The following is a 17,873-nucleotide window of genomic DNA, read 5'->3' as shown; positions in this document are numbered from 1 at the left end:
GGTTAAGAACCACTGGCTTAGAAGGAGCATGAACTCCACATGAGTCCTTTTTGACAAACTCGGTCCATAGCTTCCATTCATGGTGTTGCGTTAGCGCCCCCCTGTGGATAGTTTGCTAACTGAAGCATGTTTCGTGCACGCTTGTCCCTCTTTTCTTTTCGTAACATCATCTTGACGGTTAGAAAAGCCAACGAGTTAGGAACGCCCTTCATGACGACAATCCTTCCACCTGCCAACCATTATTTGATTCATTCGTGCTTTTTACCCCCTCCCCCTTGTTTTGGCTTTGACAATCCTCCTTCAGACCCTCCAGAGAATATTGCATGTTCTTGAGATGGTGTTTTTCTTTGTTTTATCACTACATTTGTTTGCTTGTCTGCAGTCAGTGCATGTTTGTTTTTGTTTTTTTCCCCCCATGCGTGGTGATACTTTCTTTGGTTTCCTTTTTAATTTGAAACGACATCCTAATCTCCGGATGCACGCAGCACCACATTGTCCACGGTAGTTTGTGCTAAGGTGACGACTGGACTGATTTTACTGGCTTTTTGTCTTTTACGTGGCAGCCTGTGGACTAAACAATGCTCTGTTTGTACGGGGGGTTGTGTTTTCTGAGGTAGATGTACGTCTAATCAAATGCCAAATAAACGACACCTTGCAGGATGACTCGTTGACGTTCGAGTCGGTCTTTCCCAAGTTTGAAGGTGGCACCACCAGCGCCGACACACACACACACACACACACACACACACGTCCGTGGTGTATAAGGTTAAAGAGCGAATGGAAAAAAAAGAAAGCGGATCTAGCGCAGTGAGTGACTCGCAGCATTGATGCCGATCCTCCACTGGGAAGAAAAAGAGGCTTTGTTCACACGGGCCCGGCAGGGACGGAACCACATGATCTATTTCGGGACGAGAGGGGACGTAACGTGATGATGGAGTGCGGTAATGTGACACCGCTTTGACCGATATAGAGAGTGCACCCCGTCCCCCCGTCAGGTCAAATAAACCTTACAAAGCTTTGTTGGTTCTTGATGGAACTCTTAACTCAAAACACTTGTATCTCAAATCAACTTACCGTATTTTTCGGATTATAAGTCGCATTTTTTTTCATAGTTTGGCTGGTTGTGCAATTTATACTCAGGAGCGATTTATGTGTGAAATTATTAACACATTACAGTGTTTCCCATAAACTGCCAAGATACCTGTGGCGGTGGGGGCGTGGCTATGGGCGTGGTCACCATGACATCATCGAGTAATTTGCATAATTTACTACAATGATTTGATTTTCTCTAAAAAGGCTAAAAAAATCTATACTTACTAATTAATAACAGTTTTGTTTTAAACGTCCATCCATCCATCCATTTTACAATATAATTACAACACTTTATGTACATATTTATATACAGATTTGAACAATAAGTTATTCACTGAAATATATTTATTAATTGTGGTTCTTACAAAAATATATCTTATAAAATATAAAAGCTAAAATGTCTCAAAGCTCTGCCCCTTTAAATAGTGCATACTAAATAATGTAACTTTAGCCTACTACTACAACCATATTATTTACCAGCAACATAAAGTGAAACAGAGGCAGAGGTGTGCTGCCACAGTCAGTAACAAATAAACAGAAAACAGTAGTGGTGGTAGATAGACACAGAGCTTCATCAAACGTCTGATCCACTGAACAAAGAGCTCCAAAAATCTTGAACTTTAGACTGCCATCAGTTTTACTCCCTACACTTAACCATGTGTTTCCTACTGCCTGCAGACTTTGCACCCTTTGTTATATACACATGTTGTGTTTCTAATATAAATACATTTAATAAAGTCAAATACAAATAAGGCAACAAGAGAAGTATCCTACACTTCTCTTTTGTAAAATAAATCTGAACAGCCAATATGGGCATCTACATCAACCATATGATTTGCCTGAGAAGCTAGAGAGGACAAAAAAAAGTTTTGTTTTAAAAAAAATTTTTTTTAAATTTGTGGCGTACTTAATTCTTTCGTGGCGGGCCGCCACAAATAAATGAATGTGTGGGAAACCCTGCATTACCGTAAAATATCAAATATTTTTTATCTCATTCACGTAAGAGGCTAGACGTACAGTATATGTGGAGTTGGCAGAGTTGTTTAGAAGCGACACAGAGGAAGAAGATTTCATGGGATTTAGCGATTAGGAGTGACAGATTGTTTGGTAAACGTATAGCATGTTCTGTATGTTATACCGCATTTTTCGGAGTATAAGTCGCGCCAGCCGAAAATGTATAATAAAGAAGGAAAAAAACATATAAGTCGCACTGGAGTATAAGTCGCATTTTTTGGGGGAAATTTATTTTATAAAAGCCAACACCAAGAATAGACATTTGAAAGGCAATTTAAAATAAATAAAGAATAGTGAACGACAGGCTGAATAAGTGTACGTTATATGAGGTATAAATAACCAACTGAGAACGTGCCTGGTATGTTAACGTAACATATTATGGTAAGAGTCATTCAGCAAAAAAGTCCAAATAAATAAGTCAGGGCGTGATGTGACAGGTGGTGACAGTACACCTACTTTGAGACAAGAGCTATAGTGATGCATGCTTGGTTATGCTTTAAAGTCAATTGCGACAACGACTTTTTATTGTCAACTGAGTTTGGTTTTTTAATGATTTCTGCTGGTGGTGTGCCTCCGCATTTTTTCAAAGCAAAAAATGTGCCTTGGTCTTAAAAAAGGTTGAAAAACACTGCACTAGGCCACTGAGCTGAGATCCTTTGTCAGATTTATTTCTGAAATAACAAGTCTTGCATAAGAAAGCTTGTCTTATATTTGGAGTGGTCGTACATTCGGGTCAATATGGAAAGTGCAACTGTCATAGGCTCCTTTCTTTTAGCATGCGCACACTCATTCTACACTGCAAAAACTGAAATCCAAGTAAGATTAAATATTTTAAATAAGGGTGATATTTGCTTATTTTCTGTCTAAGATAATTCTTCTCACTGAGCAGATTTTATGTTAGAGTGTTGTACTTGTTTTAAGGGTTTTGGTCCTAAATGATCTCAGTAAGATATTACAGCTTGTAGCTGAGATGTTATGACCTATATTGAGTAAAACATGCTTGAAACTAGAATATCAAGTGTCGCAAAGATGTGTCATCAACACTCACAAGTATAAAACTACTTTTTTAAAGTAATAATTTCTTACTTCAAGCATGAAAAAAAAATCATGATGCCGAGCGCATATCATTATGTCAAGATAATGGCACTAGTATTTACTTCATTTAAGAATATTTTTCAACATATTGAGCAAAAAGGTCTCGTTTTTTTTCTACCAAGAAAAGTGCACTTGTTATTAGTGAGAATATACTTATTTGAAGGTATTTTTGGCTTCATTGAGGTTAGCTATTTTTACTTGTTTTGGAAAGTCTTGACAAGCCGAATTTCCTTGTTCTATTGGCAGATAATTTTGCTTAGTTCAAATAAAATACCCCTAATTTTTGTATTTTTTTTTCTTGTTTTTGAACACTGACTTTTTGCAGTGCACCAGCTTGAAAATATTATTCCACATTTGTTCTGCTTTAATTAATACATTTTTTTTTAAAATTAAAAATAATATTTTTGTTATTATTTTAAGTGTTATTTTAAATGTAAGTGTTTTCCGTGATTATTTTAAGAAAGTCTTCATAAAGGTGATGCATTTTTCAAGCGTCCTGAGGAGCATATTGTGTTACCGTCTGATTGGCGACTACACGTCCATGAATGGCTCCAGTTACTATTCTGAGGACGTCAATGGCGGGCTGGGGGTGGGGGTGTGCGTTGGGCATCAATGAGCTTGTTGGAGCAACAACGGCCAAAAAAAAAAGAAAAAAAGAGACCACCAGGCTGGTCAGGATGCGCTTCAGCGATCAGAAGGAGAGAAAGTTTGCCTATTTAAGCGGGTACACCTGGGTCCCCCCGCCCCCCGTCACCTGTTTGGATCAGGACCAGGCTCTCCTATGATGATTGTGGCTGCTGCTGCTCTCCTGGTGACCATCCATGCTTCCTGGGCTGAAGATCTGGGTGAGCCTCCTGCAACAAATCGGATTCACTCTGTCACCAAACCATGGTCATTCTTTCTTCTATTTTATTCCAGACTATTGCTACAATAAGCCACACTGTGGTAAGTCACTTTATTTCTACCTCGCAATATGTCTCCATTATATCTATACTTCACTTGAAAACTTCTGTCATATAGAGCAGTGGTCCCCAACCTTTTTTGCGCCACGGACCGGTTTAATGTAGGCATTATTTTCAGGGACCGGCTTTCCACTTGTGCCAGATAAATACAGCAGAATTAAGTGCATGGAAAATACAACTCACTATAACGCTGAATTAGTGTTTCTTTGCAATGACATGCAGATGGAAATCAACCTTTGGCTACAATCTGTCACTTTTCTATTTGATTTGTTCATTAATGTGCATAGTATCATGTCACAAAGTTATAACAAATGGCGACTTCCTATGAGGAGTTTTATTATAACATCTATAAACAAGCTCATTGGTGTGTCGAACTCAAGCCCCGCGGGCCAAATCTGGCCCTCCACGTCATTTTATATGGCCCGCAAAAGCCTGGAATTAATATTTGTCAATAAAATACCTTATATTTTCTTTATTTACCTTCTTATTTTCTTACTAAAGGTATTTTTATATATTTTTTTCTAGTTTGACAAGGAAAAAAATAGTGTCCAATATTGCAACAAATTTTATATTATCCAACTTTGTTGGTCAAAATTCAAATAAATACTTAAATATCTGCTTAACTTATGATTTTGAAGCAAGTCATCCATAAAATTGTACACTATAAAAATGACCAATAGATTTTACTGTAAAATTTAGGGAGTTATTTTTACAGCATATTACTGTAAGTTGGAGAAAAAAAAACGACCAATGTTTGTTTTTTTACAGTAAAATTCTGTCGACTGAGCTGTTTGTTTTTTTTGTTTTTGTTTTTACTGTAAAATCCACGATTGATGATCTTATGGTACCACATTTTATTATGGTAAAAAACTGTCAGCTGAGTTGCCAAAATAAAATAAACAGCGGTACTGTATTTCTATTTACAGTAATATGTTGTAAAAATAATAATAATAATTTAAAAAACAACATATTTTACAGCAAATGTCTGTAAAAAACTGGTAAAATCCAAATATTATTTTTTACTCTTTACGTACATTTTTTTTTTAAATATTCAAATTCATAGGGAAATTCATTAATTATTTACTGTTACAATCGGCCCTCTATTGGCACCTGTGACTGCGGTGTGGCCCTCAATGAAAACAAGTTTGACACACATCAGAGTGGTCTTATCAATTTTGTTTTTTTGCAGGGAGTCCTTTAAAACAGAACAATCCTGTCATATAGAGGATCTTTGACCAGTGTTTTTGCGGTACATCCTTAAAAACAGAACAATCCTGTCATATAGAGCAGTGGTCCCCAACCACCGGAAATATAAAAATATATATACAGTATATTTTTTATTTTTTATTAAATCAACATAAAAAACACAATATATACATTATATATCAATATAAATCAATACAGCCTGCAGGGATACAGTCCGTAAGCACACATGATTGTATTTCTTTATGACAAAAAAAAAAAATATTTTTTTTTTTACTTCTCCTCCCCCCCGGTCATTGGGACAAATTTTCAAGCATTGACCGGTCCGCAAGTACAAAAAGGTTGGGGACCACTGATATAGAGGATCTTTGACAAGTGTGTTTGCGGTACATCCTTAAAAACAGCAGAACACTTCTGTTATGTAGAAGATGTTTGGCTAGGATTTTTGCAGTTGGTTATATACCAGCAAAGCAGTCCTGTCAAATAAAGGATCTTTGATGAGTATGATATGCACATCCTTAGAAATTGCAACACAAAACCCAAACTAGGTCCTTAATTGAAAAAGGCAGAGAGCTCCATTTAAATGATCTTTGACAAGTGTTTTTGTGGTGTATCCTTCAAAACAGAAGAACACTCCCATTAGTCGAAGATCTTTGACTAGTGGTTTCACAATAGGCCTTTAAAGGCAGCAGAGTGCTCCTGACATACAGTAAATATAAAGGATCTTTGACAAGTGTTTTTGCGGTGTATCCTTAAAAAACAGCAGAACACTTCCGTTATGTAGAAGATGTTTGACTGGGATTTTTGCAGTACGTTATATACCAGCAAAGCAGTCCTGTCAAATAAAGGATCTTCGATGAGTATTTATGCACCTCCTTAGAAACCGCAACAACAAAAAAACATCCTTAAAAATAACAGGACAATACTGTTACAGAGAGGATCGTTGACGAGTATTTTTGTAGTACATCCTTAAAAACAACAGGACAATGCTGTTACAATGCTGTTATGGAGAGGATCTTTGATGAGTTTTTTTGCAGTACATCCTTAAAAACAACAGGACAATGCTGTTATAGCGAGGATCTTTGATGAGTATTTTTGCAGTGCATCCTTAAAAACAGCAAAACACTTCTGTTATGTAGAATATATTTGACTCTAGTATTTTTGCAGGTGGTTCTTTAGCGGCAGAGCCCTCCAGTCATATAAAGAATCTTTGACGAGTCTTTTTGCTGTATGTCCTTTAAAAACAGCCATGTCATAAAAGGTCTTTGACTAGACAGAGAAGATCTTTGACTAGCAAACAAAAATACTCATCAACGATCCTCTCTGTAACAAAGCATCCATCCATCCATCCATTTTCTACCGCTTATTCCCTTCGGGGTCGCGGGCAGTCCTGTCAAATAAAGGATCTTCGATGAGTATTTATGCACCTCCTTAGAAACCGCAACAACAAAAAAACATCCTTAAAGACAACAGGACAATACTGTTACAGAGAGGATCGTTGATGAGTATTTTTGTAGTACATCCTTAAAAACAACAGGACAAAGCTGTTACAATGCTGTTATAGAGGATCTTTGATGAGTATTTTTGTAGTACATCCTTAAAAACAACAGGACAATGCTGTTACAATGCTGTTATAGAGAGGATCTTTGATGAGTATTTTTGCAGTGCATCCTTAAAAACAACAGGACAATGCTGTTACAATGCTGTTATAGAGAGGATCTTTGATGAGTATTTTTGCAGTACATCCTTAAAAACAACAGGACAATGCTGTTATAGCGAGGATCTTTGATGAGTATTTTTGCAGTACATCCTTAAAAACAGCAAAACACTTCTGTTATGTAGAATATATTTGACTCTAGTATTTTTGCAGGTGGTTCTTTAGCGGCAGAGCCCTCCTGTCATATAAAGAATCTTTGACGAGTCTTTTTGCTGTATATCCTTTAAAAACAGCCATGTCATAAAAGGTCTTTGACTAGACAGAGAAGATCTTTGACTAGCAAACAAAAATACTCATCGACGATCCTCTCTGTAACAAAGCAGTCCTGTCAAATAAAGGATCTTCGATGAGTATTTATGCACCTCCTTAGAAACCGCAACAACAAAAAAACATCCTTAAAGACAACAGGACAATACTGTTACAGAGAGGATCGTTGATGAGTATTTTTGTAGTACATCCTTAAAAACAACAGGACAAAGCTGTTACAATGCTGTTATAGAGGATCTTTGATGAGTATTTTTGTAGTACATCCTTAAAAACAACAGGACAATGCTGTTATAGCGAGGATCTTTGATGAGTATTTTTGCAGTACATCCTTAAAAACAGCAAAACACTTCTGTTATGTAGAATATATTTGACTCTAGTATTTTTGCAGGTGGTTCTTTAGCGGCAGAGCCCTCCTGTCATATAAAGAATCTTTGACGAGTCTTTTTGCTGTATGTCCTTTAAAAACAGCCATGTCATAAAAGGTCTTTGACTAGACAGAGAAGATCTTTGACTAGCAAACAAAAATACTCATCAACGATCCTCTCTGTAACAAAGCAGTCCTGTCAAATAAAGGATCTTCGATGAGTATTTATGCACCTCCTTAGAAACCGCAACAACAACAAAAAATCCTTAAAAATAACAGGACAATACTGTTACAGAGAGGATCGTTGATGAGTATTTTTGTAGTACATCCTTAAAAACAACAGGACAATGCTGTTATAGAGAGGATCTTTGATTAGTATTTTTGCAGTGCATCCTTAAAAACAACAGGACAATGCTGTTACAATGCTGTTATAGCGAGGATCTTTGATGAGTATTTTTGCAGTACATCCTTAAAAACAGCAAAACACTTCTGTTATGTAGAATATATTTGACTATAGTATTTTTGCAGGTGGTTCTTTAGCGGCAGAGCCCTCCTGTCATATAAAGAATCTTTGACGAGTCTTTTTGCTGTATGTCCTTTAAAAACAGCCATGTCATAAAAGGTCTTTGACTAGACAGAGAAGATCTTTGACTAGCAAGTGAGAAGCATGTATCTCATTTTTGGTGTAAATACAAAGCGAAAAGTGAGACATTTGAAAAGATCATTCTAGCAGTGTGTTTATAACAAATGTAAATGTTTTCTACCTTGAGCCATGCATACGCCGCACATCTTCAGAGTGTTGATTGTGTTTGGGTTCGAGTTCAGATCCTTACGCGTGGGGTGAAGCGTTCCCTTCGTGTCACCCTCTACTTGAAGAACTTCACTCCCCCATCAATTTGGAGCAGGCGGTGACCACCAACCACTCCCTGGGACCTCTACACCTGCTGGGCTTCGACGTGGCCCAAGCGGGCTCATGGACGCTGACTAACGACGGGCACTCGGGTGAGTCTTTTGGTCACGCGGGGCATGTTTTGATGCATGAAAGCAACGCTTGCCGGCGCTCGCAGTGGTCTTGGAGGTGGGCGGCGGCATGACGGTGAGCGGAGGCGGCCTCCCTGACGTGTACCACACCCTGCAGCTGCACTTCCACTGGGGGGGGCCCGGCAGCAACGGCTCAGAGCACACCGTGGACGGGCGCAGATACCCGATGGAGGTAGACTCCGCCTGGCGCTGACGCCCGTACGCTGCGGCCGCTGTGAACGTGTTTGTGTTGTCTGGCGTGCAGATGCACGTGGTCAACGTGAAGGCCATCCATCCCAACTTGTCAGCCGCCTTGGAGGATCCCACCGGGCTCGCGGTGCTGGCCTTCTTTATTGATGTCAGTCTACTTTGTCCATCCAACTGTTTTAATGCAAGCCAAAACGTGATCAGTTGTCCTTCCTGTTGCAGGTTGTTTTTGGAGAGAATACTCACTTTGGACTTATTTCACAAAAGTTGTCTTCAATTGCTTACAAAGGTTAGACAACATCTTTTTTTCAATGCCCTTTGGCCTGCAACTCACATATGGTTAAAGTTTTGCCACCTACTTTGTGGCATCTCTAATCCAGTGTTTTCTGGTGCGCCGTGGGAATACTTGCCAACCTTGAGACCTCCGAATTGCGGAGATGGGGGGTGGGGTATTTAATTTCAAGTATTTCTTATATATATATATATACACTACCGTTCAAAAGTTTGGGGTCACCCAAACAATTTTGTGGAATAGCCTTCATTTCTAAGAACAAGAATAGACTGTCGAGTTTCAGATGAAAGTTCTTTTTCTGGCCATTTTGAGCGTTTGATTGACCCCACAAATGTGATGCTCCAGAAACTCAATCTGCTCAAAGGAAGGTCAGTTTTGTAGCTTCTGTAACGAGCTAAACTGTTTTCAGGTGTGTGAACATGATTGCACAAGGGTTTTCTAATCATCAATTAGCCTTCTGAGCCAATGAGCAAACACATTGTACCATTAGAACACTGGAGTGATAGTTGCTGGAAATGGGCCTCTATACACCTATGTAGATACTGCACCAAAAACCAGACATTTGCAGCTAGAATAGTCATTTACCACATTAGCAATGTATAGAGTGTATTTCTTTAGTTAAGACTAGTTTAAAGTTATCTTCATTGAAAAGTACAATCCTTTTCCTTCAAAAATAAGGACATTTCAAGGTGAGCCCAAACTTTTGAACGGTAGTGTATATATATATATAATCCGTTCATGAATGAGTATATTCGTTCGGCCACCGTGTTCAATGGAGAAGTCTGATCTACAAAATGTGCAGGCAGAATACCCCTTCCCCTTCGAGCTGTCCTGGATGTACTGAAATGATGTTTTCCAATCATTTTGGAACTTGCAAGCGTACTTCTTCTTCTTACTCGTCGTCGCCATGTCTCTTCTTCGTTCTTCTGCTTCGTCTCCGTTATGTTTTTGGACATTACTACTTGTCGTAGTTTTGAAGCAATGCATGATGGGAATCCGGATGTTGTGTGTCAGTGTATTAACTTGAATAAACACACAAATCAACACACCGCAAATCAACAACTGTAGATTTTTCAGTGTATTACTGTAAATGCCAAAACGACCCACCACTGTTTATTACAGTAAAATAAAAAGTTGTTTTCATTTAGAGAAAAATGCTGTAAAAACCACAGTAAATGTCACAATTTTACCATGAAATCTATTGCTACTTTTACATTGCACAATTTGATGGATAACTTGCTTTCAAATCATTATTTTTAGTATTTATTTCCAATTGAAAAATGGTTTCAATGTTTGATAATATATTTTTGCATAATTAGACAATATTTAAATTAACATAATCTGGAATTACATGGAGTACATTTTTTTTCCTCCCAAAATAGAAAGAATACATTTGTGTACAGCTCTGGTAATGAGTACATTCGCACCCACCTGCACAAATGTACTTCAAAATGTAACAATCAAAATAAATATGACCTTTTTTTTGTTTACTAGGGCACGCATATATAATATGCATTAGTTTGACCATTTCATGTCAACGATAATAAAAAGGAGATGCTTGGAAATAGCATAAAAATGCCCCAAAAACACGGTTCATAGCGTTTCTTTTTGGTGTAACCATCATGAGCGTTCTGTTCAGGTATATTTCTTTTATATTTTGATAAATCATCATATTTATGTATTACTAAATTTAAACACACTACCGTTCAAAAGTTTGGGGTCACCCAAACAATTTTGTGGAATAGCCTTCATTTCTAAGAACAAGAATAGACTGTCGAGTTTCAGATGAAAGTTCTCTTTTTCTGGCCATTTTGAGCGTTTAATTGACCCCACAAATGTGATGCTCCAGAAACTCAATCTGCTCAAAGGAAGGTCAGTTTTGTAGCTTCTGTAACGAGCTAAACTGTTTTCAGATGTGTGAACATGATTGCACAAGGGTTTTCTAATCATCAATTAGCCTTCAGCGCCAATGAGCAAACACATTGTACCATTAGAACACTGGAGTGATAGTTGCTGGTAATGGGCCTCTATACACCTATGTGTATGTTGCACCAAAAACCAGACATTTGCAGCTAGAATAATCATTTACCACATTAGCAATGTATAGAGTGTATTTCTTTAAAGTTAAGACTAGTTTAAAGTTATCTTCATTGAAAAGTACAGTGCTTTTCCTTCAAAAATAAGGACATTTCAATGTGACCCCAAACTTTTGAACGGTAGTGTAGGTATTGATCAATCTTTAAGCTGTGTGTATTTATTTTCAGTTTGCTTTTGACATCTTATTCATAATTTTAGTTGAAACTTTTACAACCTTGTGTTGCGCTCATGATGGCGTAACCAAACTAGATTTCATTTTATGATCTTATTTTGAATATTTATTCCCTTTTTTACATTTAGTATATTTAAATATTCATTTATAAACATTGAACACATTTCAAATATCAATAAAATGCAATTGCCTTCATCTTAGAGGGTAATGTTTAGTTATACCAAGTCATGAGCGTAACACTAAGCTTCATCACTTTGACTTGTAATATCTCTAATTCTGCTGGTGTTTTATGTTTTTTTCTTTTTGGAACATGTACTATACATATAATACAATAAAGTCCCATATAAAATTATGTTTCTAGCAATACTTTAATTTTGCCTTTGAAAGTAACACTCCTATGTCCATTAGTGGAGCTGTATTGAAAGTAACACTCCAATGTCCATTAGTGGAGCTGTACACATTTAGTAAGAAAAGTTACAGTACTTTATTGATACATATTATTTCCAGGCTTTCGAGGGCCAAATAAAATGAAGTGGCGGGCCACATCTGGACCCTTGGGCCTTGAGTTTGACACCTGTGATATAGTCGATCAAGTTCTTCTCTCACTCGTTTGTACATTCTTTACTCAACAGATTTAACCACAAAATATATTTTTCAATCGATTTTTGTTTTAATCTTTATACACAGCATTTATTTCAGCACTACGGCATATCTAATCAGGTTGCTACGACGTCAGGGATATATTTACATCATGTCATCGCTCACAAGGATTGTCAAGCAGTCATAAACAACACAGCTCGTTGTTAACACTTGCTATTATGTTTTCTTTTGTCATTTTCCCCAAGGGCAAACCACCAGCGTGACGCCTTTTCCCCTGATGAGCCTGCTGCCTGAGAACAACATGAGCCAGTATTACAGGTATTATGGTAGCCTCACCACCCCTCCTTGCTCTCAGTCGGTGGTCTGGACCCTTTACGAGGTCCCCATCTACATCTCATGGACTCAAGTAGGTCTCTTTACCAAGAGCCGTCATTACTGCTGGTCCAGGAGAGTAAATATTTATTTGTTCTTTTAGCTGGGCGACTTTACCTCCCTGATGTTCTCCACGGAGAAGGACGCGGAGCAGGAGACACTTTTGAGGAACAACTTCAGACACGTCCATCCCACCTTCAGCCGGGAAGTCTGGGCATCCAGAGATGCCAAAACGCTCACGGGGTCAACAGGGCGAACCCTCGGGTCGGCCGCGGTCCTCCTCCTAACAGTCTTGAATAGGAAATACCTTCTTTAGCCAGCAGCAATGACAGACAATTTAAATCCATGAACATCCAATCCTAATGTATGACCTTAATATGTTTGCTTTTTCAGTTTTGGGACATTTTATTTCTTCATATGGGTCAACAAGTCCACAATGATTAAAAAAAAGCAGTGAAACGGATGTCATTTTAGCTATTATTGGTCTTGAATAGGAAATACCTTCTTTAGTTAGCAGCAATGACGGACAATAAAATTCATGAACCTCCAATCCTAATGTATGACCTTAATATTAGAGATGTCCGATAATGGCTTTTTTGCCGATATCCAATATTGTCCAACTCTTAATTACCGATTCCGATATATACAGTCGTGGAATTAACACATTAGTGTTCCTAATTTTGTTGTGATGCTCCGCTGGATGCATTAAACAATGTAACAAGGTTTTCCAAAATAAATCAACTCAAGTTATGGAAAAAAATGCCAACATGGCACTGCCATATTTATTATTGAAGTCACAAAGTGCATTATTTTTTTTAACATGCCTCAAAACAGCAGCTTGGAATTTGGGACATGCTCTCCCTGAGAGAGGGGGGCAGGGGGTAGCGGGGGTGTATATTGTAGCGTCCCGGAAGAGGGGTTGGGGTGGGGGGGGTAGGTAGGGGGTAGCGGGGGTGTATATTGTAGCGCCCCGGAAGAGTTAGTGCTGCAAGGGGTTATGGGTATTTGTTCTGTTGTGTTTATGTTGTGTTACGGTGTGGATGTTCTCCCAAAATGTGTTTGTCATTCTTGTTTGGTGTGGGTTCACAGTGTGGCGCATATTTGTAACAGTGTTAAAGTTGTTTAGACGGACACCCTCAGTGTGACCTGTATGGCTGTTGACCAAGTATGCCTTGCATTCACTTGTGTGTGTGAAAAGCCGTAGATATTATGTGACTGGGCCGGCACGCAAAGGCAGTGCTTTTAAGGTTTATTGGCGCTCTGTACTTCTCCCTACGTCCGTGTACCACTCCTTACAGCGGCGTTTTAAAAAGTAAGAAATTTTACTTTTTGAAACCAATACCGATAATTTCCGATATTACATTTTAAAGCATTTATCGGCCGATATTATTGGACATCTCTACTTAATATGTTTGTTTTTTCAGTTATGGGACATTTTAAAGTTTTTCATATGGGTCAACAAGTCCATATTGATTAAAAAAGCAAAGAAACGGTTGTCGTTTGATCTATTATTGGTCTTGAAAAGGAAATATCTTCTTTAGACAGCAGCAATGACAGACAATGAAATCCACGAATCTCCAATCCTAATGTATGACCTTAATATAGACTGACCATATGTCCTCTTTTCCCCGGACATGTCCTCTTTTGCGGGGGTGTCCAGGCGGGGTTTCTTAAATGCCTCAAATGTCCGGCATTTTGAATTTTGGTTGCGTGTATTTTCAATGTACGTTCAGGGTTAAGTTAAGAAGGGGTTAAAAAAAAAACCTGAAGGTGCGCGCACGTAGCAACATTCGTGAGGGAGGGGCAGAGACACAGAGCGAGAGAGCTAGTGAGTGGAGAGAGACATGAGAACAAGAAACGCCTAAAAGTAAATGCAACTTCACGGATGATTTGCGGGAAAAGTATTCGAGTTTTCGTCCTGGCCGTGACACATGGAAAGCAGAATGCACTGTGTGCAAAGCAGGAACGTGTATATCTGTGGCAAATAAAGGGGCCAACGATCTACAAGCCCATATCGACACTACAAAGCACAAAACAGCTGTGCAGGGCGAGAGCTCGTCTGCTGTTTTTTGTTTAAATTTAATTAACTTGTTTTGAGGCATTATTTATGTTTACATTATATACAAGGGGTTATTTTGAATATTTCTACCTCTGCACTTTTTTTTCCAAAACTGTGAAAGTTACAGAATATAAGTGTGACTTATTTTGTTATAGTGTCAAGCAGTGTTGGCGTTAACGCACTTTTTGTGTCTTTTTAACGCATTGAAATCAGATGTTTTAAAGGCCCACGGCACATTCTAAAAATACTATTAATATTAACAAAAACATAACAAAAGTGAAATAAAAAAGCTTAAAGGTGAAATGTAATTTAGAAAAAGTTGCAATAAAACAAAGCTGTTTTTTTTCTTCTTTCAAACGGTCATTGTTATGTTATTATGAATTATTGACCTATCAAAGGTTCCGATTACTTCACATCAAATATTCCACTTTGAAAAATATTTTTGGTGAAAGATTTTGCATATTTTGTGTGTTTGCCATAAAAAACATAGTTTTGTTTGACAAAAAAGGGCGGAAAACAAACAAACAAAAAAAACAACATAAAAAAAAACCTAAAACATTTTGAAATGAGGAATAGATCCAAAGTTGATGTAGACTCCAGTGATTTAAGCGTTAAATATAAAATGTATGTATGCCCTGGCACACCATTATCTTCATTTCATGACACAAGCAAAACACTTTTTACACTTTTATACTGAAATAAATACATCTACAACTTATTAAATGAAAACATAGAAAAAACTAGCAGCAGTGGTAAAGTTTAGATCCATGAAGGAAAGAAAGTGAATGAATGTTTATAACTGAATACATTTACATATGTATACACATTTGTTTTCTTTTGTGTTATCTTTTTTAATGAATTAAGTAACATTTATAACAACCTTTTTCCAAAACACAATATAGAATGTGAGATATAACAGGATAATGCATACATGTGTCATTTGTTTTCAAAACGCTTACAAAAAAGTGGGACCCAAAAAATTTACTGTGGGACCCCATTTTTATGACTTGATGGGGTCCCTGGGACCCCATTTTGAAAATGCCTAGCGCCAACACTGCTGTCAACAGAGGAGAAAAAATGCTTTATTTAAAATTGTTTATTATTTATAAAGCAAGTTCGAGTATCATTAGTAAATTTTCACCTAGTCCCGGCCTTGGCGGGCTGCCCGCCTTGGCACGCATATGTGTCCTCTTTTTGGGATTTCAGAATATGGTCAGCCTACCTTAATATGTTTGCTTTTTAAGTTTTGGGACATATTTTATTTCTTCATATGAGTCAGCAAGTCCACAATGATAATACAAAGCAGTGAAACGGTTGTCGTTTTAGCACAAATAGAGCATTATTGTAAAACGGCGTCCTTGTATGTCTTACAGATGGTTTAGCTGTTAGTCCAAATTGCTCACACGACCACTGTATATTCATTAGACAAGCTAATTAGACATTTTCATGTGTAATTATCTTTTTATATCTATAATTGACAGTGAAATACATAAACATATTGTCTTTACCGTCAAACTTCGAGGTCAAGGTTACTAGCTAATTGCTACGTACTAGCATGCAAACTAGCAATAGCCATAATCGGTTATTTTCAGCACTTTCGCTACGTTACGCGCTCGCTTTCTAGTTATTTTTTTCTTCAATTTTGAATTTGAGCTTTTTACGTTTTAATTTTTCGTCACTATTTATTGTCATTTGAGGATCGAATAAAAGACATTGCAGTCCAGCGGTAGAACCATTTTTGGTAAAGCCAAACATGACACCCGAAACTATCCTCAATCATTTCTGTTCCGCACTTTCCCAACATGATAACGCGTTAGCATGCTGGCGTTAATATCAATAGTTAAATGGCGCCAGCTATTACTAAGTGTGCATGTGAGTGGAACAAGTGGGTGAGAGTGATGTGTGTGAGCAGATGTTTCATGTCTTATCTTCGCGTTTACACACCATTCTCCTCCTGGCACGGCCATGACCACATGAACACAAACAGAGCTTTCTTGTCCTGGCTCGTGCAAGGGTGACGTCACCATAAACAATAGTCATCATCATTGATTAAAGATTTTAAAAAATTTAAAAAATCAGATGTATGTCGATCAAAAGTAGAAACATACGAATCAACGTAAAATTTTACATTGTTTTGATTAGATTTAAAATATGAATAAAAGTAGCAGCCGCCATCGTCACGTATGGCAGTGCCACATCTTAACCAGCAGATGGTGCTATTTCTTTCTTTGTCTTCCTAGCCATTTTTTTCATATATTCTGCCTAGCAACAAGTAGTCACTCATGTCTCGCTATTTCTAACATGGCAAATATAAATTGGATTTGGTTTGAATAAAAAAAACATTCAAATTATTTATGATAACATTTATATCAATTACAAAAATATATACAAATTAAAAAAAAAAAATCAATAACGAGACTTAATAGCGACACTTTCCAGAGCACTGATAAAATACCATAGGAAGCAAGTCCTTAAAATGAAAATATATTGAGTAAAATGTAAAAAAAAATAGTGTAACTCAGTGTTTTTCAACCTTTTTTGAGCCAAGGCACATTTTTTGCGTTGAAAAAATCCGGAGGCACACCACCAGCAGAAATCATTAAAAAACAAAACTCAGTTGACAATAAAAAGTCGTTGTCACAATTGTCGGATATGAATTCAAACCATAACCAGGCATGCATCACTATAGCTCTTGTCTCAAAGTAGGTGTACTACTGTCACCACCTGTCACATTACGCCCTGACTTATTTTGACTTTTTTGCTGTTTTCCTGTGTGTAGTGTTTTAGTTAATGTCTTATTTTGGTGGCTTTTTCTCTTTTTTTGGTATTTTCCTGTAGCACTTTCATGTCTTCCTTTGAGCGATATTTCCCGCATCTACTTTGTTTTTAGCAATCAAGAATATTTCAGTTGTTTTTATCCTTCTTTGTGTGGACATTGCTGATTGTCATGACATGTTCGGATGTACATTGTGGACGTCTTTGCTCCACAGTAAGTCTTTGCTGTCGTCCAGCATTCTGTGTCTGTTTACTTTGTAGCCAGTTCAGTTTTAGTTTCGTTCTGCATAGCCTTCCCTAAACTTCAATGCCTTTTCTTAGGAGCACTAACCTTTTGTTTATTTTTGGTTTAAGCATTAGACACCTTTTTACCTGCACGCTGCCTCCTGCTGTTTCCGACATCTACAAAGCAATTAGCTACCGGCTGCCACCTACTGATATGGAAGAGTATTACACGGTTACTCTGCCGAGCTCTAGACAGCACCGACACTCAACAACACATCATTTGCAGGTAATCTCTCACGGCACACTAGTGAGAAAAACACTGGTCTAACTATAATCAATA

The 17,873-nt window shown here is 37.6% G+C and overlaps 3 protein-coding genes across 7 annotated transcripts in view; 2 read left to right on the top strand and 1 right to left on the bottom strand.

The window, feature by feature from the left end:
* Nucleotides 1-663, top strand: part of LOC133638417 (integral membrane protein DGCR2/IDD-like) — a 27,115-nt gene extending 26,452 nt beyond the window's left edge. The window contains exon 10 of the mRNA XM_062030987.1: nt 1-663. This exon is cut by the window's left edge and continues 1,218 nt beyond it. The gene's annotated coding sequence lies outside the window, so the exon portion shown is untranslated.
* Nucleotides 1-16,560, bottom strand: part of LOC133638419 (uncharacterized) — a 72,689-nt gene extending 56,129 nt beyond the window's left edge. For 2 of the 5 annotated variants that reach the window (XM_062030994.1, XM_062030989.1), the window contains exons 1-3: nt 16,478-16,540; nt 12,592-12,765; nt 3,956-4,055 (exon numbers count right to left, since the gene is read on the bottom strand). The gene's annotated coding sequence lies outside the window, so the exon portion shown is untranslated. Of the gene's footprint in view, nt 1-3,955; nt 4,056-8,478; nt 8,762-12,591; nt 12,766-16,041; nt 16,096-16,477 lie in introns of those variants that run through there. The other 3 variants (XM_062030991.1, XM_062030990.1, XM_062030993.1) reach the window with 3 other exon arrangements.
* LOC133638418 (carbonic anhydrase 4-like) lies at nt 3,860-13,316 on the top strand. Its single transcript, XM_062030988.1, has 8 exons — nt 3,860-4,046; nt 4,120-4,146; nt 8,540-8,716; nt 8,782-8,927; nt 9,000-9,092; nt 9,164-9,230; nt 12,348-12,508; nt 12,578-13,316. The coding sequence occupies exons 1-8, from the start codon at nt 3,983-3,985 to the stop codon at nt 12,788-12,790; spliced, it is 948 nt and encodes a 315-aa protein (XP_061886972.1). The 5' UTR covers nt 3,860-3,982; the 3' UTR covers nt 12,791-13,316.
* Nucleotides 16,561-17,873: the final 1,313 nt, after the last annotated feature.

Source organism: Entelurus aequoreus, linkage group LG21 (genome assembly GCF_033978785.1).
Source record: "Entelurus aequoreus isolate RoL-2023_Sb linkage group LG21, RoL_Eaeq_v1.1, whole genome shotgun sequence".
NCBI lineage: Eukaryota > Metazoa > Chordata > Actinopteri > Syngnathiformes > Syngnathidae > Entelurus > Entelurus aequoreus.
The sequence above is the reverse complement of the archived record's forward strand: the minus strand, read 5'-3'. Positions and strand labels throughout refer to the sequence as shown.